This window comes from Teleopsis dalmanni, chromosome 1 (genome assembly GCF_002237135.1).
Source record: "Teleopsis dalmanni isolate 2A chromosome 1, ASM223713v2, whole genome shotgun sequence".
NCBI classification, from domain to species: Eukaryota; Metazoa; Arthropoda; class Insecta; order Diptera; family Diopsidae; genus Teleopsis; species Teleopsis dalmanni.
Genome location: NC_051846.1, coordinates 142595274 through 142620663, shown reverse-complemented (window position 1 = coordinate 142620663; position 25390 = coordinate 142595274). Strand labels below are relative to the sequence as shown.

Sequence of the window (25390 nt, the reverse complement as noted above, 5' to 3'; positions counted from 1 at the left end):
GATATATAGATAGATACAAAATCTATACAAAATAGATACATTAAGGAGCAAACGAAATTCAACGAAAATTTAGCACAACATAAAATAAACAAATTTTAAATTGAAAAAAAAAAAAAAGTGATAAATAAAATTAATTTGAAAATTCTAAACTCAATAAAAATTTAAAAAATTAACATTTGCTAAATTTAAAAAGTACAAAAAGTATCGAACAAACCAAAACGGAAAAATCACAAAACATCAACAAAACGAAAAATCAGCAGCAAAAGTCGTGGCAAAACAAACAGAAACGCATAAAATTGTGTTTTGAAATTGTTTTTTGTGAGTAAGTATGATAAAATAAAAACAAGATATATATATATATATATTTATATATATGTTTATATATTATATGCACACATGCTTTTTACACATGTAAAATGTATACGTACGAATAGCTTTTCTGATATTGCAAAATATCTAAAGCAGATGTTAATGTTTATATTACGGGACCCGATTTTATTCTACACAATAGTTTTATAAAAAAAAACATTTGTTTATTTTAATTTGTGCAATTATTATTTTTTTTTATTTAAATCTGAACTTTTTCTCTAAATACTTTTTTTTCTTATTTTGCTTTAAAGGAAGTTTTCTTATTACATGTGCTTTTTATCGCACAGATACAATTTTATAAATAGTCAATTTTTTTGCATAAAACAGAAAACAAAGACATTACATAAAATTACGTATATTTAAATACCATATAGAATCACAAAAAGAAAAAAAAATTAATTAAATACGGGTGCAAAATTTTTAAAAAATTTTTAATATTTTTAAGAGATATTTTAGCACTGTGGTAAAAAAAATGTCAAGGAAAATATTTATAACAAATAAACGAAATGCTTACATTTATCTAAACAATTTTTATTTCACTAAAAATAAATATTTTTATGAATTATTTATATGCAAACTTCAGTTAATTAGTCAATATTTTTTTTAAATCAACTTTAATAGATACACAAATAAAATATAGTTTCTTATAGTACTCGCGTATTTTTAAAACACTTCATTCTCTCATATCTCCACTTAGATAATATAAAGTTTATTTAAAACTGTTAAATTAAGAATTTATAAGCAATATCAGCATTTTCTAAGACTTTATCATAACAATAGCTTAACTCTCCAATTAAATCTAGTTTGTAACAACTTTCCATTAATCAGCTTTTATTTCAAATCCGTGTTCAAGCCTTGACTTTTTTTATGGAGTTTTAATGATATAATTTTATTAACTAATTTTTTTTTTTTGTTTTTGAATGACTTTAATTATAATAAATATTTTCTATAATATAATACATTGTTTAAACACAGCTGTATTAACAAACATCTTAATTTATTCTTCGTTAGTGCGAAATGAAGATTTCTCTCCTAACAAAAAGAAGAAAATGAAATGAAGTTAAGTTTAAATGAAGTTATAAATAATTTCAATTTCGAATGCAATTTTGTGTAAGATAAGTTTCTAGTTAGAATTGAACAAATTTATTTGAAATCCAAAATAAATGTTGATTTTCTAAAACATTTGTTGTAAATGAAGTATTAAATGAAGCCAATTTCGAATGCAATTTTGTGGAAGATAAGTTTCTAGTTAGAATTGGAAGAATTTATTTGTAGTACCGAAATAAATAATGATATTCTGATACATTTACTTTAAATGAAGTCATAAATGAAGGCAATTTCGAATGCAATGCTGTCTAGCCGGTTCACTAGACCAATGTGAACAGTTACCAAATAACTTAATTTAATTTACCTGTTATATAAGATATATTGAGCACTTTTACTCACTTTTACTGCGAGGTTTCTTCAAAACCCCTCTTTACGCATTGACTAAATAATTGTTTATCACTTTATCAGACTAAGCTATAATTGACCTCAGATCTGCATACCTCCCCGAGGAGCCTATAATCATTCTGAGATTTGATAACGCGGTCTTGGTAAGTCTGTCAGATTTTGCAAATAATTTCAGGACTCTATCCTTTATATATTTTTTGATAGGATCAATCTTGATGTCCCTGAGGATATATGTGTCTTACTATTTCATTACAATTGTTTGTGCAAAATTTACCAAAATCAATTGTAACAATTTTATGTACTAATTTTCAAATTCTTACAAACAAATATCGCATTTACTTATGTATTTTTAATTTTTGTATTTAAACTATAAAATTTCAATTGACATATTTTTTCACTTTCAACACAAACAAAGTTTTCAAAACTCTAATTTTCTATAATTAAATATAATAAATATAATCAAATTTTATTTTCTATAATTTATACAATAAATAATTAATTATTATGTTTAATAATTATAATTATATATTTATAAAATTATTATAATTATTTTTATTTTTTAATTTCTCTTAGCATATATACCATTTGCAGAAACAATTCAATTGGTACAAAGATATTTTGAACTTACTAGAATAGAAGTTTTACTAGTAGTTACTAGAAGAACCCACTAAGAATGATTATTTATTCTCAAATTCAAATTGTATAATCTTTTTCAATGCATTTTGTAATTCTGTTACAAAACAAACTTATATTTCTTAAACTCATACAAAAATGAGTGCAAAATCGTCTTTAACTTCAATCGTCGTTAACTTCATTAACTTCAATCGTCGTTAACTTCATTAACTTCGTCAAGCAGTATGTCTAAATAATTATGTTAAGTAATTTATCTAAATTACTATATCTAACGGTACTAATTTTAATTGTTTTTAACTCTATAAATGTGAATAAGTATAAATACGAACTTGCTATCCAACCTTATTTTTAGCATTGTTTAAAAAATCACACAATCTCATAGTAGTTTCCTTGTAATTTCTAGTAGCCGTTAGTTCCATAAATGATCTTTTCAACTTGAAGTTCTTCTCTTTTTCGCTTTTAAAAGGAAAGTAAAAAGTCATGAGTACTCATTTTTTATACGCTACAAATGATGTGGTCTTGAGGTCATTGCTCAGTACAATACTGGTTATAAAATTGTTAATTGCATTTTAAAAGAAGTTTTCAAACTTTTTATTACTATTTCTGTTCTTTATTGGAAAACTCAGAAATGACTCAGTGTAATTAACGTTACGATGTTGATGATCTATCTTACGAAGAATAAGCTTTGAATAAAATATAAATAAATATTACATACGTTTCGTTTAATTATATAAAAATATGAAATAATTAAGTCCATAAATTAAAATAGACGTATAATTTAGAATTTTATTTACGGATATACTCGTATATAATATGCTACATAAATGCAGACAATAAACTATTTAGTATTTCCATATACATAGTATTTCCTCGTCTTTGTATGATTTAGTTTTCCGTATATATTTAATATTCCTCTTTGTCAAACTGTTTTTTACAAATTTAATATTATTTATATAAATTTTATTTATATTATATTATAATTATTATTTATTTACAATTATATTGTAAATAATATATATACAAATTACAGCAAAAATTTTTGTTTACCTAAAACATATTTTGTTAAATAAATAAATATATATATATATATATATATTTAATTAAATTATAATATTTTATTTTTTAATCTAATAAATTTCAAATGTGTGGCACATTTGAAATAAAAATATTGCTCAGCAGTTTGTTTTGCATCTGAGGAGAAATATGTGTCTCATTATCTTATTAGTTCACAGAAAACTGAGAATATATAAATACATCATAAATTTTCATTTTTAAATTACCTAGCTGACCTACATTAAATGCAAAGCGCTATACTCGTAAAGCACTACTAAAAACTATTCTCATTTCATAACAAAAGACACATACTTAAAATACATTTATGAAAAAGCTAAAGACTTTAGATTATATTTATCAATAATAAATGTGAATATATCTATTATAATAGTACAGAATATAATATGGAAATAAATTTGTTTTAAATATATATATATTCAATATTATATATTTAAATACAAATAAAATCTCGCTACATAAATATATATCTATTTTTATTTTTAATATAAAATTGAAAATTTATGACTTAAATTTAGTACTTAATTAAACTCTAATGTATGTAAAATAAATATTATAAGAATTTCAATATTATTAATTATATATCTATAATTTACAATTTGCTTGACACACGTGCTCACCATCAGATAGCACTTGAAAATGCACCGTTTTGTCACTCTGAATTATAGTTCACAATATATACTTTCATTAAGTTTTCATTTTTATTGATTTTCAATTAAGTCAAGAAAACAGAATTAGTTGGGCATTGGCGAACCTTAAATACCCTTCACAATGATTTAGTAAGAGTTTTAAAAAATAAAAAATTAATATCACAATTTTTTCATTTAAATATACTGTCATGTCTGGACAGCCCCCTGCGGGTAAGGGATTTAGAATATTCCCGCAGTAGATATGCTTGTCGTAGAAGGCGACTAAAATTCCGGTGCCAATCCGGTACTTGTATAGGAAGTACGTATGGTAGTAAGTAAGCACGGCACTTGCGCCATCTGACCAGAGATGATCCGATCTGGTACTTCGGGGGTCAGTGGCCCGGCAGCTTCGGCTGTACTGACCATTGGTGTTGGCTTCGAAGTGGCTGTGGTTAATACCCATCCTCACGCGGGAAGAATGAAAAACATTATGGTGCATTCGGCGTGGAGTTGCGTATTTATCACCGGGTGCTACAGCCCACATTGTAGCAGAGGTTTTAGTTAGGCCTCGCGTTAAACCAAGATGGAAGTGATGACCTATACACATTTCTTCAGTGGAAGCTGCGGAAGTTAATTCCAAGGGGGTGCTTATTGACGCTTTGTATCAAGACGTTTGCTTTTGAGTAACGTGATGTTAAGACTCCACGGCAGGGAATCACGTAAAACACATAGAGACTTCTGTCATGTCTGAAAAGTTTAGTTTGATTACAATTATATACTGAAAACATATTTACTAAACATAAGTTTAAATAATCATTTGGTAGAAGTGAAGAATAGAGGGGTTCTTGTAATACTTCTTGTAACATTTGTTGTAATATCTAATTTTGTACGGTGAATTAAGAAAGGGTGTTTGGTCTTCGTAAATGAGCCAGGACGTAAATGGGTCTGATCTTAAAAGCAGCGGAGATGTAGTACATAAATTGTTTTAATATATTAATTGTTGTTCTCACAATTATACTTCTTTAAAACATTGATTACTACTGAAACTGATAAAAAACTAAATTAGTATTACTTTGCAGTTACCCCCTTACCTAGTTTACAATATCACAAAGACCATAACAAATTGAATATACTTTTTCAAAACTATGTCTGTAGGGTTAAGCAGTAAAATATGAGTTGCTTGAAGGCAATAATATATACTGTATAAAAAATTGTATATATATTATTGACAAATATATTCTCTCACATGTTCGACAAATGCATTTATTAAAATTGATTACAACGATTCTGGTGACAAATTTCAAATACAATTTCATTTTAACAAAGTTATGCATATCATTTTTTTTTTTTTTTGATTACAAATTGTTTACAAAACGAGAACTATATTCTATATATATATATCTTATTATATATGTTATATTACTAAATGATATATACCAATGTTTACCCATTTCAAGACAGATCACATAACCATAAAGATTATGCATTTCCAAATGGAATTTTATACCACACTAAGATATTGGAATTATAAAGTGTATTACTAACATGCTTACTTCATTTAGTAATTCTTTACCATAGAACGTTATATACTTCATATGCTTATCTTTCACTGAAATTGTTCAAACATTGGAGAGAGCCGCTAACTTCAATATGATTTTGAGTCAACGAATAGGATTAAAATATAGAGGAGACGATCGTCTCATAAAATAGTGAAATATACTTTTTTAAACATTTTAACAAAACAAAAAAAAACATGAATGCTTTCTTTTTGGAATCATATCTTTTTAGATTAAATTAAGGGGTTAGTCCTAAACCTATGGAGAGCTTCTAAATGTATGAAATGTCATTATACATTTGTAAAATCATAACCAAAATGTATATCTTTACATTGAGACTATTTTACTAATCCTTTTTTAGTTAGTAACTTGATTTTAAGATTATGTAGATCAGTTGCAGTTTCGTTACTTTAAGAACGTATGGTGCTTCATTAGCGATAAAATCTTAAATGAATTCTCAAAACTATCCTAATAATCTGTACTTTTTGTGGATTAGAAATGTAAACAATAAATTGTTTTCAATATATTTGTGGTAGCCTTTTTCGTGTTCTCTAGTATAAGGTCTCTAATGGAACTTTAGATGTAATCGTTTTCTTCAAACTGTTTTATATATATTTTTGCTATATTTGGCTATAATAATAATTATTTTCAACATAAGTAGTGTCTTAACTTGGTTAGCCTCCAAACATTTTTATCTGGAGCCTTACTACATTCCTCTTACTATATTCCCTTACTTTATTAAAGCTGATGTGTGGAAAAAAGAACCTCAAACTATCCATTTTCAAATGGGTTTCTGACCTCGTAGCGCCTGAAAGCAAATATTAAGACTCAGTTTTTTATATGTTAAATTGCATTTAAAAATATATATGTAATCATACAGTCACTCTAATATACAGTCATGAAGAGTTATAATCCTATTCGTTAGTTGAGTTAACAGTCACAGTTACAGTCCTAAAGCTTGCTAAAAATTTTTGTGGAGTTAGCTTACTTTCTCAGAAATTTCATCATTATTATTAAATTTAAAAATTTAATAAAGTAATTTAAAATGCGAAGGTGACACCGTGCTAGTGATTTATAAAATCAATAAAAATCTGTTCTTTTAGAAATAGATATGCAAATTTTTACTTTTTGTTGATTTGAACAGTTTTATTTGTTTTTGTCTAATATATTAGTAACGGCATAAAAAATCATGTCTGTGTTTACAGTATTTTATCTATTATTTTTAACGATAATATTACTAAACATTTAAAAACAGTTTGTTTATTTAATATATTAGTTACAACTCTCTACTTTTTTACTGCAGTTACATACGTATTAAAGATATTGTAGATAAATTACATTTTATATACGTATAAAAAAAAACAACAAGAAAATAATATTTTGTTAAATATATAATTTTAAATTCAAGTACTTATCTCTAATCCACTTACAACGATGTTAACTATTTTATTCAACGAAGCTATATAGAAAGAAATTAAGGTCATATCTGTAATGTAGGTATTTTTATATTAATATACAAGTAATAACAAAGGGCCTATATCCACGAAGAGAAGAAGACTACAGTAAGTAAATAATAATAATAACTCTATAAGTTAATTTAATCGAATTTAAAATCTTGCCTTAGCTATTCTAACTTTAAATTGATTTATTTTTTTTAAAACAGATTTAGAACTAAAACTATTAAGAAAGCACTTTTTTTTCGAAACTCTGAAAGAAAATATCATATAAAACTGATAAAACTCATGTACATATATAAATACATTTATATAAATATATTATTTTGTTAATTTAGAAATATAAACCAACCAAAAAAAATATTGAATTAAGTCACTAAGACATTCTAAAACCAAAGCCAGTCATTAAGCAAATTGCATGAGAACAATTTTGATAATAATTTATTTTAGCTGAGTAAATCTAAATTATTATAATGACCCAGAAACCTATTTAACTCGTACTTACCCTTTTTAACCCAACAAATAAAAAAGTTTTGAATTAACAAAAGGCAGCAAATTACTTAGTAAGAAAAAATGAAAACTGTTATAATAGAACAGTAGATAAATGTAATGACCAAAAATATGAGAGCACGATAATTTTGTGGAATTAGCGCTTTCATATGAACCCAGTACATATTCTTCAGAATTTCGTATTAATTTCACTGCTTTCCGGTAAGATTTCACTGCATGAAAGCCCAGAATTACAACTTCAGAAATTAACCGGAAAACAGAAAATAAAGAAATAAAATACGGAGAATTTGGGAAATCTTTAATTTATTGGTTGAATCATTCAACACGTTGGAGAGGAATTGCACTGAAAAGGTGAATTCCCGATTAGAAATTTCAACAAAGTTCAAAAGCACCTTTAACGCATTTTTGTTTTTCCTCTCAGCCACAGCCACAGCCGCAGCCACAGGCAATTCTGTTGCAACAACATTTAAATTTATTTGTTAAATAGCAAGTTTCGTATTTATTTACTTGCCTGCTTCTTTGCCTGTCTGTATGTCTGTCTGTTTGACTATTTATCTATGAAGCACACACTTGGTAAACAATTTGTTAAGTAAATTAATTAAAAATCTTATATTTGTAGTATTTTAATTTTGTGTTTTTTTTTTCAAGTTCAATAAATGTGTTTCATTGCACGTTTATCTTGTATAAAATAATATTTACATAATTAAATTGTATCAGTGTAGAAATGTTTAAATATGTAGGAATATATATGCTTAAAGAAAATAATTTCATAAAATTAATTAAATGAAAATATTGTGAAAGGCAAAAATTTGAAAGAATGCACAAAAAATAATAAATAATAAAAAATGCAGAAGTTAGCTTTCATTTTCCCTTTCACATTTACAATAATAGTTATAATAGAAATTAATCATCATCATATATGACTATACACTCCATTTGGAACTAAGCCTGTTTAACAACAGTATTCTATTCTACTCTGTTTGCTTTTGTTTTATAATAGAAATTAATCAAATCAAATTTTTTAGAAATCTATCTATATGTTACGCTAAAGTAAATCTAAAAACGAATACTCTCAATGCGACATATAATATAATTTGAGCCTTTATATTATGCAAAAAATTATTCTTTATGTACATTCTTCTACTATAACACTCTTCATGTTGCATCTCCAGATCGCACTGTCTAAAGTTAACGTTTCGTTCGGGCTTTTACGCCACGGAACTTTTAATAGTATTTTATCAAGTCTCGGATGGAGTCTGCCTATCTCCGGTGACAAGGCTTAACCGTGTACCGGCATTGTCTCTAGGCAATACACCGTGAGTTTGGGTCTACAACCATGAAAACTGGAGTTAGTAGATAACTGGAGATTTGGACACATGAACAAAGTAATTTAATCTCATACTACATTACCTAGTACCACCGCTTATGAATTTCTTTCATAAATATATATCTTTTGAAGATATATTCTTTTATTAAACTAGTTATTTGATTTTCTATCTTAGCTCCTAGTGCTTTTAAACTTAATTTACTGGCGTAATTATAATAATACAAACTATAACCCCAAAAAGAAACTGTCCATTAATATATATATATATAGTGAAAGGTCATATGCTACGACTGTCTTGTTTTTTGTGAGGCTTTCAAAACAACACTCGAATATTTTCAATTCTAGGTGTATGCACTTTGGTTCATTAAGTAGACGAACTTACATAGAGATCGTTATATTGCTGTAGCTATATAAATATGAGACAAGGCACCGAAGTTTTTAACATCATCGATTCGTTACCAAACAGTACCCTCTATTTAATAAAGACAACCTCCATCACTACTGGCTGCTATGCAGACATTTGCACAATAACAAATTAGAAAGTTCACACATACTCGTACTATAAAGTATGTGTTCAAGTTAACAGCAAGAAATTGTTATCTAAAACAATGTCTCAGTATTTATTTTTTAAAAAATTCATATCCAAGGAAGACTATCTCTTACACATAGACTCTTCTCAAATGTTTTGTATTAAACGCATATATCAGTCAATAGTTGAAGCCGTTAAGAATATTCAAACTTCAATACGAGTATGAGCGACGCTATGAAAAGCATAGTATAGGCATAGTTAGAAAGTCAAGCAGGGGAGGGGGGAGGCCAAAACGAATTAATGTATTCTCATATAACAAGACTTTATAGTTTATAAACTTTATAGTTTATTAAAATAAACTATAAAGGTCTTGCTTAATTTGCTATAATTTGCTATCTAACATTTAAAATTCATTGCTTTAATTGTTTCTTGGTACTGAAGAATATAATTAATATATAATCAGATTTGTAGATTTAAATTAGATTAGATTAGATTAGGTTAGATTTGGTTTATAATTTAAATAAATATATTTTCATATATATATTTTTATATTTCATTATTTGTTTACTATTTTTTAAATTAATTACTTAATTAATAAATTTTATAAATTTTATTATATTGTTTTATTGTTTTATATATACAATAAAACAATATCCTTCTTTAAAAAACTAATTAGGAAAACACAAATTATTATTTTATTGCTGAAAAATAAACTACTCATTTATTTCTCAGAAAATTATACTTTTTTTTTTAAATTTTAGATCTTCCAAGAACTATTTTTTTGTCTATACTTTTTAGTTAGAGCAAAACGCAAACCTAGTCAAAAAAGCTAAAATCTTGATTACACATTTATACAGAATAAATGTCAAACGAATTAAAAGTGTATTTACCATTTGCTGAGTCAAAAAAAAAAGAATAACAATGAGCATGAATAGATCTGCTTAATTGGAAGAACAAACATCTGAATACTATATAGTTTTAATAAAAAATTTGTATGAAATTTAATATCTATAGATTACTAACACCTTTTTCCAGAAAGCGCAGTGCCCATATTGCGCATCAAGCTTTGTTTTTACATGAAAATTTATAAGTTTCCACTGAAATGAAAAGTTTATCTCAGTACTTTAATAATTCTGATAATTGATGCATTTGAAAATCTAAACCATAATTTCAACATTTTAAAATAATATGATATTTAAAAAATAAATACTTGAATTAAATTTGATTATTTTTCGCTGATAATCAATTTTCACTAATTGTTTAATTAATCAAATTATTAAACAATTAAAAAGCGTAAACAAACAACATAATTTTTTTTTTCAAATTAATAATAATAATAATAATTATAAGAAATCACTTATGTGCTGCATGTTCAACTATTTTTAGGGTCACAGAGTTTGTTCAACCTAAACTGCTGCCAGTTTTTGGCTTTATAATATAATTAGAATACGAGTATATGTATATTTAGAAGTAAAATGTATTATAATCTGAATGAAAAATTTTATTTAAAAATGAACTAATTATGTTTAGTTTTAATAAAAAGAAACTTCAAAATATTAAGTAATACAATAAATTTATATGGTATATTAAATATTTCATTTAAAGCTAAAGTAAATATATTAAGTAATACACACACACACACACACACACACATAACTAAATAGTGTATTAAACATGTTTATTCTAATATTTACTAAACATTTTTTGAAATATCCATACATTTTATCTAAATATTATAGTGATGAAAAATCAATTTAATAATACAAAATAAAAATAAGACATAACTTTATCCTACTTCTAACAATAGATTTTGAATATTAACCAAAAAAATGTTTTAAATGTTTAAATGTAACCATTTCACAGTAAAGAACAATCAATGTTAACATCAAAGCAAAAACTCATAATACAACAAACTTATAAACGTAATGAACCCTCCTTCATTGACGTGTGGCAACGACACAAATATACTTAAAAGCGTCTTATCAAAAATTAATGTTTATAACACGAATACTGCATCACCAATAAAATAAAATCAAAAAAATTAATCTAAGCTATCCAGGCGTCTATTTTAAGTGCCAAATTGAACACGGATGAAAGTATTATCTATCTCAACTTACTTATTGGGGGGTAATCATTTCTGTAAATAATAATACCTTGAATAAAAATAAAAAATTTGAGAAAAACAATACTACTTAATATACAAATTTTTATATTTTTTAATAATAAGAGCTTTAAAGCAATCTATTGAAATTTCGGTTAATACGCACATACTCGTATAGAAGAAATTTATTTAAATTTAAAGCTATGTTAATCTTTTTGATAATTTTTTATTAATTATCATTATGAATAATTCTAATATATAGCATTATTCGCACATAATTGTACATTTATTAATATATTTTAATATTTAATAGATTAACTTTACAGTCAAGTCTGTGTCAATATCAGTGTTTAAAATATAATAATCCTATAACCTTATTAATTAAAATAATATAAAAATTAATTTTTGTTGTTGTAGTTCACTACTATTCGAAAAAACCTCTATTTTATTTTTGCATTATTAGAATATATGTTTTGACTATTGAAAATATTAAAAGTATATAATGAAATATAACGAATGAAATAACTTGTTAAGATCTAAAATATGAATATTTTCTATTTCATAATATTACAGATGATATATTACATCATAGGGTCATAAGGTGATTAACTAATGGTTTTATTTTCAGATTTCCTTTTATCTCATCCCCATAGTTTGAGAAAGTTTAAGTTTAATTGTCAGATAAAAGCCAATATATAATTATCATTTAGAAAAGCGTGATATAAATATTAAATTAAGAGTTCATCGATTATAACATTTGTTATGAAAGTGATCCTAAATGATCCTATGATCCTGAAATAAAAAAGACGGCTTGATATTGTAGTATTTTTATATACAAATAATAAAAGGTATAGTTTCGAAGAAACCTTGCTATAAATTATATTTTATCTACAAGAGCTATGACACTTGTTTTAATCCATTTTAACAGTTTATCTTAACGGTTGTGGACTATCAAGTTAGATAAAAATGCGTAATCAACAAATAAATGGAAATTCTATAAATTAAAAACTTAATATAATTATTACATTTAGTTTAATTTTTAGCGCATGTTTATAGAAAAAGATTAAATAAGTATTATAAACAAAACGAATAATAGAAACAATAATAATTAGAAGAATAAAATAGAATAATAATACGATAAATTTTACAATCTGAAAAATTTTACTATAAAAAAGCAAAAAGCATTTTTATTTATCTATACAAGTGTGTAAGCTACTTTGCTTAGGACTCAATGGAAGATTGTCCTTCTTATACCAGTATTTCTTAATTTTTTATTTTGCATCAATTATATTTAATGGAGTCCTCATTAAGACATTAGTTATTGAAACAGCGGCCCATATGTCAAAAAAAGTCTGTATATTAATCGACAATATACGGCGCTTTTTCCGATATATAGATTTTTTTTTTCTCTCGAATTTATGATATATTTAAAAGAAATTTTTTGTATATTGTAATACATTATATGATATATACTTTATGATAGATTAATTATTAATTGTAAAGACGAGATTATATGATTATGATTATTATTATGATTATGATAGTCTATATATTAATCGACAATATAGGTAAGGCGCTTTTTTGGATATATAGATTTTTATTTTCTCTCGAATGTATGATATATTTAAAAGAAATTTTTTGTATATTGTAATACATTATATGCTATATACTTTATGTTGGATTAATTATCAATTGTAAATACGAGATTATATTCAACATTAAAGTTCAATATAAAGTCACGTATAAATATCACGTGCAAAAATGTGATTAAAATGCCTTTTATTTTTACTCATGTAGTTCAATCACTTTAAAATTAAAGGCGCAATATGATAAGAACAATATTAAATAACTAAATTTATAAATAATACCTTCATATTTATTAATAATTTTTTATTAACAATTTTAAATAGAAATTTCAATGATAATTATAGAGAATAATAATGCTTATTTCTTATTTATTTCATTTAAATAAGATTTAATTAGAGATAACATAATGTATTAATATAAGTTTTTACATTCATTTCTAAAATATTGAAATGTATAGGTATATAAGCTATGTAAGAAGGATCAATATAACAATGCATGTCTCTCTCTCTCTCACTCTATGCGTCTCTATTTTTACATACATGTATTCATCTTTATATCTATCTATATATTTTCTTTCTCCGTAACTCCTTCTCCTTAACATATACTCGTATTTACCGATATTAGTTTATACTCATATGTAAGAATGTCCATGTATACCATACATCATCTATACCATACATCATCCTTTCCCTTAATCTGTTTTTTATATTATCACACGTATGACGTATGAGTGACATATGTTATAATATTTTTTTTTTATTCTGATTTTTGAAACACAAGTAATACTTCACATATAACAAAATTAATATTTATTTCATTATATTAATATAGCGTCCAGACTATCTAATTATATAATATTAAAGCTAATTAGCACTTAAAAAATATACAATTTATTCTGTTACTAACGACCACATAAAGAAAACAGGTTACTAAATGCAAATAATCTTAAATCACCTACTGATTTTCATTTAATTTATAAATCTAAAGACATATATCAACCTGGTAACCTAGATTTGCTATCCCACAACTGATTTCATTATTATATTTAATGATACAAATAACATTAAATATATTTTAGTTTAAAATTGTACTATATATGATACATAAAAAAATTACTTAAGGAAAAAGTAACTTCAGACATTAGTAAGATTTGTTAATGTAAGAAAATATAGAACCTTCTAGTTAAAGGTTCTAGTTAGATCATATTTTAAAAAGAAAGAAAATTATTCAAATACACTAATTAATAATTATTATTTAAATTAATATTATTTTCTAAGCTTTCTCTGGATAAATTTAAACAGCAATTAGCAATTTTTTCCTAATTTTCTTCGAAAACATTTGAACAACAAAGTCCAGCATTCCAAAGTTTATATAACTAACCTTTTGCTAATAGGTATTTGTTAGAAAGTTAGAGATTAGAAAGTTAGAAGTTAGTTACATCGATTAGACAGGTTCTTATACTTATTTGCGTCCTTATTATGGCTTCATAACATTTTGTAAATAATTTTTAGAATTTTTATTTATTACGTATTTTTAACCGAACATGTCTATATATAATATAGTAGAAATATACATACTTTTCATAATTGTAAGTAGTTTACCTTTTATCATTCCTTCAACCAAAACGAATCTCTTCAATTGTGCAAACCAGCCTTTATTTGTTCTATTTTAAAAGTTCATACGCCTTTGTTTCATTTTTCTTTACGGCTAAGTGTTGCTAACTTGATTTAATGTTCAAGCTTAAGTTTTATGACTTAATAAATATTTTTCAGTGTAAGAGTAGAGTTCCATTAGAGTGCCTATACTCGTCAAGCTTTGCTACAAATTAGGAAACAACCCATTTTAAACAACAACAAACCCATTTAACCAAAAAAACCAAGACTTCTAAATGATTTGTTGGCTTAAGTGTGGAGTCTACAGTCTCTCTACCTAATAAAAAACAACTCATTCCACTATACTTTTAATTCAGTACCAATGGAAAGCCAACTCCGCGAAAGAGTCTTAATCTTATTTGTACTCGAACCGCATAATGTGAAGACCAGTTTTACATTTGTCAGCTTGAAGTGTTCAAGTATCTTTTTACGACCTTGTCAGTTTTTGTGGAAAATTATATAACAATCATAGAATTTCTTAAAATTTAGTTTTACTTTTTTGTTATATTTTACAAAATTTCAAACAATTTAATAGCATACAACAGTTAAGCCATTAAAAGTTGTTAGCCCTTCCAGATAATTTTTTTTTGGCCTAATTTTTATTTAAATTTGTCATTTCCTGTGTGTGAAATTTTAAACAGAGCTTGAAGTATGTGTCAATTTCGGATTTACTCAAGACTTTTAAATAAATAATTTTTAATAAGAAGGAAGTAGTGCAATACTAACTGCACTAACTGTTTCATAATTAAGTTAATAAGTGTCTAAAGTAATAAAAGAAATACATTAAATTACTATATATAATACATACATATATATTACTAAACAATTCTAAAAGCTTTGGTATTCAGGAGATACAGATTGTATTAAAATTTTTTACTGTATATATTAAAATTGCAATAAAAATCAAATTTAATATTGAAATTTATAAAATTGTTTAAAAAAGTCTATTAATTTATTAACATTTGTTTATATTACTTTAAAGTATCATATTTTAAGTTAGTTAGCTTTAATTGTAGCAAAGCTTCCTCTTATTTCCAAAAAGTATAAATAATAATTACTAGTAATCTTTTTTTTTAATACTCTAATATTCCTTCATATATCTATTTTGTTATACATTGAGGCGAGATAAACTTATATTCATCTGAAAATTGTTTGGAATAATATAGTGACTTTTTATTACAATTTTAATACTATACTTCTTTTTAAAAAAAGAGAACCGGAAATGTATTGTCTATTACTAAAAGACAATATTACATATTTTTTCTAATAAATACCTTTTAATTTTTAAAAAAAAAATAAGGCACCATATATATACGGCATCACAATGGACCAATAGTACTAAGTGTATCCACTAGGGATCACCGGTATAACCTAACCTAACCTATTGTCGTCCAGATAAAAAAAAACGCTCAAGACAGTGATCACGATTATACATCAATCACTGTGATGCTAAAAGAAAAATTTTTGTACCTGTATCATGCTCTTTCTGCCTTTACCAGTTAACTTTGTGAGGTAATACTACTCCTGCTTAACTTAATCTACAGTTTATATACTAGCAAAAAATAATCTGTTTGAGTTCTATGCATAGTTGCTTTACTACTGATATAAATGACTGACTAAATTAATTTTTATCTCGAGAACTTATTCAATATATATGTACGCTCTTTATTTTCTATTATACACCCGTTAGTTTCGGGTTAGATTGAAATGGCAGCTTTGTGCACAATAGCTCACTTATACCATGTTTCTACTGCTACTTAGTAAATAAGTAACTTTAACATTTTGTCGTTTCCATTGACATATGTTACTTATGTCATGATATGGGGAAAAACTTTTAGGTGTCAGATAGCTCTTTGAAAGTTTTAAATGAGCTTCTGTTTGTTTCGAAAACTTTCACTCAATAATATAATATATCACACAAATAATTAAATATATAATAAATATATTATATCATTTATATATATATTTTTTATAAATCGATTACGTATTCAATTAATAAAAATAAAGATTTTATTAAATTCTAACTTTCTTAAATTTAATTAGATTTTATTAAATTTATGGTCTACTGTGATGCCACGGTATATGTATTCGTCTTAATATCTTAATATTTTAACAAATAGTTTCATTATTCAACTATGAATGATAGGTATATGATCGATAAAGTGCCTAGTGTAGGTCTCAAATGAAGTTCTTAATGGAATAAACTTTTTTATCAGCCACATAGGTTTTCGGTAAAAATGTCATCTTAAATCTTATCTTCGGATGTACTATATGGTAACAAAGCTACTCTTATACACCACTTGAACAAAAGAAAAAGATCTCTCCCCAGAAAAAAGGACTAACTATGATCGGTATATAATTTTAATAGATATTATTATTATTATTATTTCTTTAGTGTATTTACAATGTCTTTATTATTATTATTAGAATGTATGGATAATAGAATATAAAAAATTTGTTAATCTTACGAAAGCCTTACGAAAGCTTATTAATTAGTCTTATGAAGCGATTTTAATAAAATCAAAGTTCTTTTTAAACTTTTAATCATTTTTAAAAAATATATTTATTTACGTTATTTTATTTTTGGTTTTTCTCTAGATAAATCAAAATTGAATGCTTTTTATCACATATTTTAGGGATTTCGATCTACGAGTATTATACCGATTAATAGTTATCCTAACTAAATTTCACCTGCAACCAATCCATTTCACTTATGTACGTTCTTTACTGAATATAATAATCCGTAAATATTAAGTGTGCCTATATAGGTATGAATGAGTAGCGTAATATTAGGGATTTTATTTTAAAATTCATGATATGAAATAATGTTCTCCTATTTACTCGGATCTTATCTTTGATGTTTCTTAATATAGAACTTTTGAGCTAAATTTCACCCGTAACCAAAGTTTAAGTGTAGCTGCTTAGCACATACATAGACTAAGTCATTATTGTTGTTATCATCTCAGGTGTAACAACGCGGCTGTTTGACTAAACAGTTGAGTGCGCATATAACTACACATTAAATAATATAAATCACTAACACACATATAAGTATCGGATTCTCATTCCATACTCGTATACAACTCATATACCAAGTTGAATGAAGATACGCGCATCTACTGATTCTTAACTGGGCTCGTACCTGCGTCAAGTTGAAAATTGACTTTTTACCGCTAGCGCTGGAAAGTATAAATAAAAGCAAATAAATAAAAAATAAAAAAGTATCTGCAGTCGTATTTCTTAACTGCCTGAGACTTTGCTCTATGTCTGGCTAAACACAACATTGAAATACGATCTGAGCCAAATAATGCGGTTAAAGTCACAGAGTCATCACAATTATAACAATTTTACAGTGATATTACTTTCTGGCGGAGTAGAGAGTAAATGTGAAACGTCTGCAAAAATAAAATTCTTTTTCTTACATTCATTTCGAATTTTTTATTTAAAGCTCTTGAGCTCATTTAGTTGCCGTGAAATATTCGCCTTGAAAGGTACAATACGTCTTCCGGAATCGTTCAATGAAACGTGACTTTACAAATTTACTTTTAGTAATTTTACAAAAAAAAAATTAAATAAAAAAATAATATAAACACACCTGTTCCGACCGAAGTACGAGTTAACGAAGAAGAAATGCAAAAATTGCAAATTAAAAACTTATGAATAAATTTTACAAATAAACGAAATGTGATAAATTTTTTTAAATCAATGTTAATAAAAAAATTAAACACAGAACAGCTGATCTCCTACGACAAAAAGCTAAACCTCTCAATCTCTGTTGCTGACTTTTCCAACTATTTTAAATGTTTAAATGAAAAAAAATGAAAAAATCTCACGATCTTCTCGACTAGTGCTTGAGATTATCGAGTATTCTTATTTCTTTAATTAAATATTATATTTAAGTGTTTACAAAAAAATTAAAATTTGATACCAAGAAATAATAAATTAATAAACGTCAACGTCGAAAAAACAACAACGATTAAAAGGTCTTAAAGGCATTTCATCAAAATAAAACAATTAAACTCTTACTAAATCAGCTCGGATAAAGTCAATTTTATCTAGTTTAAGTTTACAGAACGAGTAATAAAAACAATCATGAGTTTCTTAATTTCTTTTTTTTTAATTAACACTCAACGAACGTTGGGATTTTAATTATGATTGCAAATAAAACAAAATATTCAACAAACTAACCGTGTTTATTTAAAACTATAAAGATATGAAATATAAATATCCTTTATGAACTCTGTAGTTTTAAATAAATAAAAGTACACATTTTGTTTTAGATTGCAATCTAAAACAAATCAACTGACCAATACAATTTTACGACTATTTGATATGCATAAGTTATGACAGTAATAGGTTAGAACTTTGACCAATGATCTAACGCTTACGAAAAATATTGTGTGTTATCATCAAAAACCCTCCATTCTAACTCCATTCTGAATGCTCTTCTCACTGAATGAATGCATACATAGAACTTGAATGATAATCACTCTAATATTTATATTTACTAGAAAAATGAATGATTTTTAATTAGAAAATTGTTCACTGAAATGTGTAAAATCAACTTATCTTTTAAGCTCTTAAATATATACAATATCTTACATAGAATGAAATTAAATAATAACAGGAAGTTCGACTCCCAAAAAAATAGAGCGCTATGACAACTGCAGATAACTAACTTTTATCGAGCAAAGGCATTCAGGTTTTTGAATGCAGAGCAGAAGGAATAGTTTTTAATATCAAATGGCGTCAGAAGATCAAAACAAAATAATTACAAAGAGGCACTTCTGAGGTTAAATGACCTTCTGTCATACACTCAAAGTCAACTGCCAGTAACCTTAGTCCTTTCCTAATGTGGAAAATTATCCACAATACCCATAGTACTGCGCCAGTAACAATATTTTTCAATTTTTATCCAATTATCGATTGAAGGTTTCATTGCGGACTTAATGATTCAATTAAAGATTAATTGCATCACAATTAAAAAATTGCATAATAATAAACAAAATTTTTTCTGTATATCTGTACAACTGCAGTTCAAAATACTCTAAAATAATTTCAAGATCCTTGATCAAATTTGCAGCATTCAAATAGAGCAAAAAACATGTATTTTACTTTTTTAAAAAAGGAAGGACTTATTTATCATTCGCAATACAATCCATAAGGGTCTGTTATAATTTTCACCGTCGATCAGGCTTTATAGTACGTTTCCACTGGCTTCGTTAGACCACTTAACTTACTTAAGATTGCTTGAATTACTTGAATTTCAAGTGAGTTAAATGGACTAAGAAACTATTGAAAACATATTATATGTTTTATACATATTTATATAAAACAGAACGAAAACAAATAAAGCATAAAGATTTGATGGATTGCTATTTGACCGGTTCGAATATTTTCGAACATTTTCGAATTAAAGTATACTCGAGGTGGTCCACCACTTTGAAGTATAAATACTAATTAGTTAAGATATGTAGCTCTTCCATGAAAAAATAATATTTTTCAATATATGAAACCTATTATTTAAAGATAGTTATTGCGTTAAAACTCTACATAAACTTAATAACGTTGGTATGGCATAAGATCATGATCCTTATTTCTTGCAAGTTCAATCCAGTATCCACTACGATATGATTGCGTATTTACACTTTCTAGATATTAAATTTAAGCTTAGCAAGAGTTTTAATTCCCTATATTGAATCTTTGCGGTTTTTACTCTTTCACTGCTATTTACTCACTGATTAAATATACAACAGAGTATTAATCCCATTTATAAGGCGAGATAAGGGATAAATGGAGCGACCTTAACAATTAAATGTGTATAATTTTGCAAGATTATTTGCATATTTAAATGATTTCACTCGTTGTTGTTGTGAAACTCAAATCTGCATTACTGCAATCACATGACAAATTATTAAACATTCTTATCAAGCTTATAAAGAATATAAATCACGAGATAAATCAAATAATACACTACGATTGTGCACCGCAATGCAAATGTAGTTTACAGAAGTAACAATTACTTGTGTTACAGTTGTCTAATGACCTTACACTATCAATTATCTATACATTTTGCACAGCAAAAAAGTGATGAATTATGACTTAGAAGTACTTTACGAATTATTCTATTAATGGAAGACATGTTAAAGAAAACTGCGATAAATTTAAACATATGCATTCTTATACGTAATCGTATACTACTCGTATTTACGTGACGATGTCATTATAACTAAATTAGTTTTTAAGAGTTTCTATTAATAGTCATTACCAGATAGTAATCAAAATATATGAAAAATTATAGTAGGAGGTAACGAAGATATCATATTTTTAATACTTTATTGATATATTTATTTAACTCAATTCCATTGTAAAATTCGCTTTAATAATCACTTTAATAAGTTGACATTGCCTAACAACTATTTATTAGAATTATCAAAAAAGCATTTTAATTGGCGGCCTGAAGTCGCTGATAACTATACTATCACTATTATCATCGATCATGCAATTTTTGAGGTCATGAAGCTTAAGTTGCCTATCTCCCTTTCTCTTTTCGTAAAAGAGAATTTTAAATTTGATTTAACTTCTTTATAATAAGGAATATTACAACCCTAATCAAAAATTTTATCAATAAACTTACTATTTATATATTTAAACTTGAGTCACATATAACTGTGTGTCCTAATATAGTTATGTTATACGACGAAAACTTACTAAACTCCTTTTCACACTTTCGACCAAATTTATTCTATGTATATATTGTATAATCTTCAAAAGCAAGAAAGTTATTCTCTTAATTGTACTAAGATAATTAGTAGTTAAAACATTACGATTCTAAATTTCTAAGCCATAAAGAATATCAAAATAGCTTAACATTAAACAAGATACTTAAAATCTATGTCATTAATAAAATTATTCAGCCAAACGCCATAGAGGTAAATAGAGTAATGATAGAAGTAGTGTCGACAAATAATTCTTATTAAAAACTATACTAAGCTTTAATCGTGACAAATTAAGTAGACTTAAAGATATAATCTATCCTTAAGTTATTAAGCTTCTTCAACATTTTTAAAGCAACTTTTTAACACATATGTATATGACGGTAGTATACTATAAGCAAATACTATAATTTTCAAAAACTTATTATCGGTAATCATATAAAAAAAAGTTTCAAAAATAATAAACAAAATTATAATTAAATAATATTTAATATAAAAAATCTGAAACATAATTAAAATTAAATATGTTAAACGGTTAATCTACTGACTACTTTCTGTTAAAAAATATCCGTTTTTAGGAACGATATAATTCAGAATGAAAAACAAATATTGTTTATCATATATCACCTAAATATATTTTTTTGTTTTATAGCTAAATTGTTGTAATGAAAATACGTTTTAATTTTTAAATATTTAAAAATAATAAATAACGGCAACACTTACTCGCCATTTTGTGACGCTTTCGTTTTAAAGTTTTTTTAACGACTTTAAAAAAAAAATTATTAATTTCACAACTTTTTCAAAAACAATTGTAACTATTAAATTAAAGGTTTGTTCGTTTATATAAAATATATTTAAAAGATTTTGAAACAAAAATAACTCTTAATCAACATAAAAGTATTGGTAATCCACAAAAATTGCACACGACGTGAACAAAACAAAGCGAAAAACTTTCGACGAAAAGGATTGCACTTACACAAATAAGTGAACCCAACTCTTATTATTATTAATAATTTGAAAACATTTAAACAATTAACTGCTTCAAAATATGCGTATTAGTTTACCCGGTGATCTATTACTGAGTACAGCGTTTGATTCAAGGTAACTCTAAAATTAGTTAAAAGTAAATTTGACAGTTAAAAGAGTTTCTGTGTCAATTAATAAAGTTGTACTTTCGGTAATTAAGAAATTTCAAATTTGTTGCCAAGACAAGCTGCTTTGGCGCATTGACATTAGAAAACAATTATTAAATACATTTAATGTTTTATTCAATAAAGTATTGATTTTTTGCTTTAAAAACATACAATATTTAAATTGCACAATTGTTTTAACTAATTATTTAGTATGATTATAATATTAACACTGCTAACAGATAAATTTGTGTACTAAACTTTTATAAATTTTTATTTTCAGCATGGTACTACGTAACCAGCATACAATTGCAGTACAAACTAATAGTTACAATAACAGAACGAATATTAACCCAGTTCGCGTCATGGCCAATCAAAGACCAATAATTGACTTGCTTGTCGGAATGGTTGGTGTACCAGTACTTATTTTGTGTGCAATACAATTGGAGAAGCATTTGCGTGAAATGGGCCAAAATCCAGATAGTAGATGGATCGTGTTTGCTTTGGGTGTCGGCATGTTAGTTGTAAGCCTAATAATCTGCGGCTATATTACCCATCGAATGGGTGTTTGTATTTGGACAGGTCCAATAGATGAAGCAGGCAATCCAATTAATGGACGCAACGTGCAACATGTAAGTTTCTAAAATTTTGTATTTTAATATTTAATAATTAAGTAATTAAAATTTTTTAGATCAATTCACAGAATGATATATTGCGCATTGTAGATTCTTTACCGCCAAGTTATGATAGTGTTGTTAAATTTGATATACCACCACCACCATATGATTGTCTTGTTATTGACATGGAGCTTAGCAAAGAGGAAGAAGGGTCTACCGGCAAAGAACTGCCATCAGCAGTGACTTCATTGCATATGTAAAGCTAAATGAATATATATTGCACAAAGCAAGAATCACTTATGGGAGAGAGAATTAAGAGATTAGAGGTTTATGTTTTTAACAGAAACTCTAAAAGTTCTCCTATAGACTTTTAATATTATCAACTTACTGATTATATTATACTTCTTTCCAAAATCCCAAATCATTCTAAATTGAAAAAGCATTTTAGTTTTTTCATTTCAAATGAAACTAACTTAGTATTTACTTAATAAATATAAAATATAGAAATAAAGTTTTATAGTGATATATAATATATATATTGATTTTAAGTTATTTTTTAAATCATTGTAAATAATCCAAAAAGCATCTAGTCTATATTACATGAACATGTAAATACACAAATAAAGAAACACATACATATAACTTAATTTAATAAATATTTTAACGTTTAAATGTACATATTTCCAAAAACAATTTTTTATAAGTATTTCGAAAAAATGTTCTCAATAAACAATGTTACAGGACAAAATAAAATTTATATAATTGTAAAAATATATATAATGATCAATTGTTTTAATTCAAACATAATTTAAGTGAAACTATTTTTTAGAAGGTATGTAGCTTAAGCTAGTGTCATCGGCACCTCTACTCTATTATTTTGCGGGACCCGCTAGCATCTCACTGGGTCTGTTAAATGTTTCGATGTTAGTCAATTGGTTCATAGTGTGTAGTGCCACATATCTGTTTGGAGTTCTATTTTGATGGGAATGTATTTTTTGGAAAACTTTCAAAAACCATTCAAACCTTAATTATTTTAAAATTAAACATTCGTTCAATAATGTACTTTTAAATAGATTACAGGAGTGGAATAATTCACGCTACGTGAATATATATCAGAAAAATTTAGCATTTACAATATATTTAGATATAAAAATGTTATTTAAAAAATAAAGGTGTTATATATATATATATATATATATATATAATATATACATATATATAAAATATATAATAAAATAAAATATATAATATAATATATATATATACATTACAAATAAATAGTTATTCATATTGTTCATAGTTTTATATCCTACATTGGATTGATTTTAAAAATTAAATATAGAAAAGAATTTTTTATGCATAATCCGTTAAAATAATGCTATATACAGTTAAACTCTTTTTAAATGCAAAAATAATAAAGTTTTAACACTAAAAAATTTGTTAATATATTTTTAAACTTGATGGAACTTTTATTCGCAAATTATATTATATTATATATTATAGTAATTATGTCATATTATTTTTAATATATGATATTATTATATTTTATTATATTATTATCCAATTGCTTACCTTTGAGTTAAAGGCAAATTTTAATGAGGACCACAATAGAGCAAGAATCTATTTTGCAAATGCAAAAACTATTTACAATATATAAAAATTCACATAACGCAGCTATTAACCTTTACCTCAATTAAAATATGTTATTGACACTAGAAATTTTTTCACCAATATTAAGATCAGTGGATAAGATCAGATGCTTTCGGTTGTGAAGGTAAGTGGATAAAAGGACGTACCAACATACATATGTATTAATAACATAATTTGGGGCAATGTTGCATAGACAAGTCTTAATGGACTTCTTTGTAATACGTCAATCCATTACTCATATCATTTAGACAACTGCTAAAAATTGTAATTGCTTTAGTTATAGGAAACTCTAAAGAAATTTAGATTAAGAAGTTTTTATTTTAGTTTGTGATGATTGTCTAGTCCTTTTGGGGGGTAGCTCCGGAATATAAACTCGGCCTTCTAGATTAGTAAGTCTCTATAAGAAG

At 25.7% G+C, this 25390-nt stretch overlaps 1 protein-coding gene across 4 annotated transcripts; it reads left to right on the top strand.

Annotated features, from left to right (window-relative positions):
• The first annotated feature begins 220 nt into the window (after positions 1–220).
• On the top strand, positions 221–23806 carry LOC119669135. 4 transcript variants are annotated; one of them, XM_038078926.1, is made up of 3 exons: positions 221–322; positions 23000–23348; positions 23408–23804. In XM_038078926.1, exons 2-3 carry the CDS (start codon positions 23001–23003, stop codon positions 23591–23593), a joined length of 534 nt encoding a protein of 177 aa, XP_037934854.1. In that variant the 5' UTR covers positions 221–322; position 23000; the 3' UTR covers positions 23594–23804. The 4 variants fall into 4 exon arrangements, with proteins under 4 accessions (XP_037934854.1, XP_037934855.1, XP_037934852.1 ...); XM_038078927.1 differs by having other exon boundaries at positions 221–318; positions 23408–23803; XM_038078924.1 differs by lacking the exon at positions 221–322 and adding an exon at positions 22433–22687 and having other exon boundaries at positions 23408–23806.
• The last annotated feature ends 1584 nt before the right edge of the window (positions 23807–25390 follow it).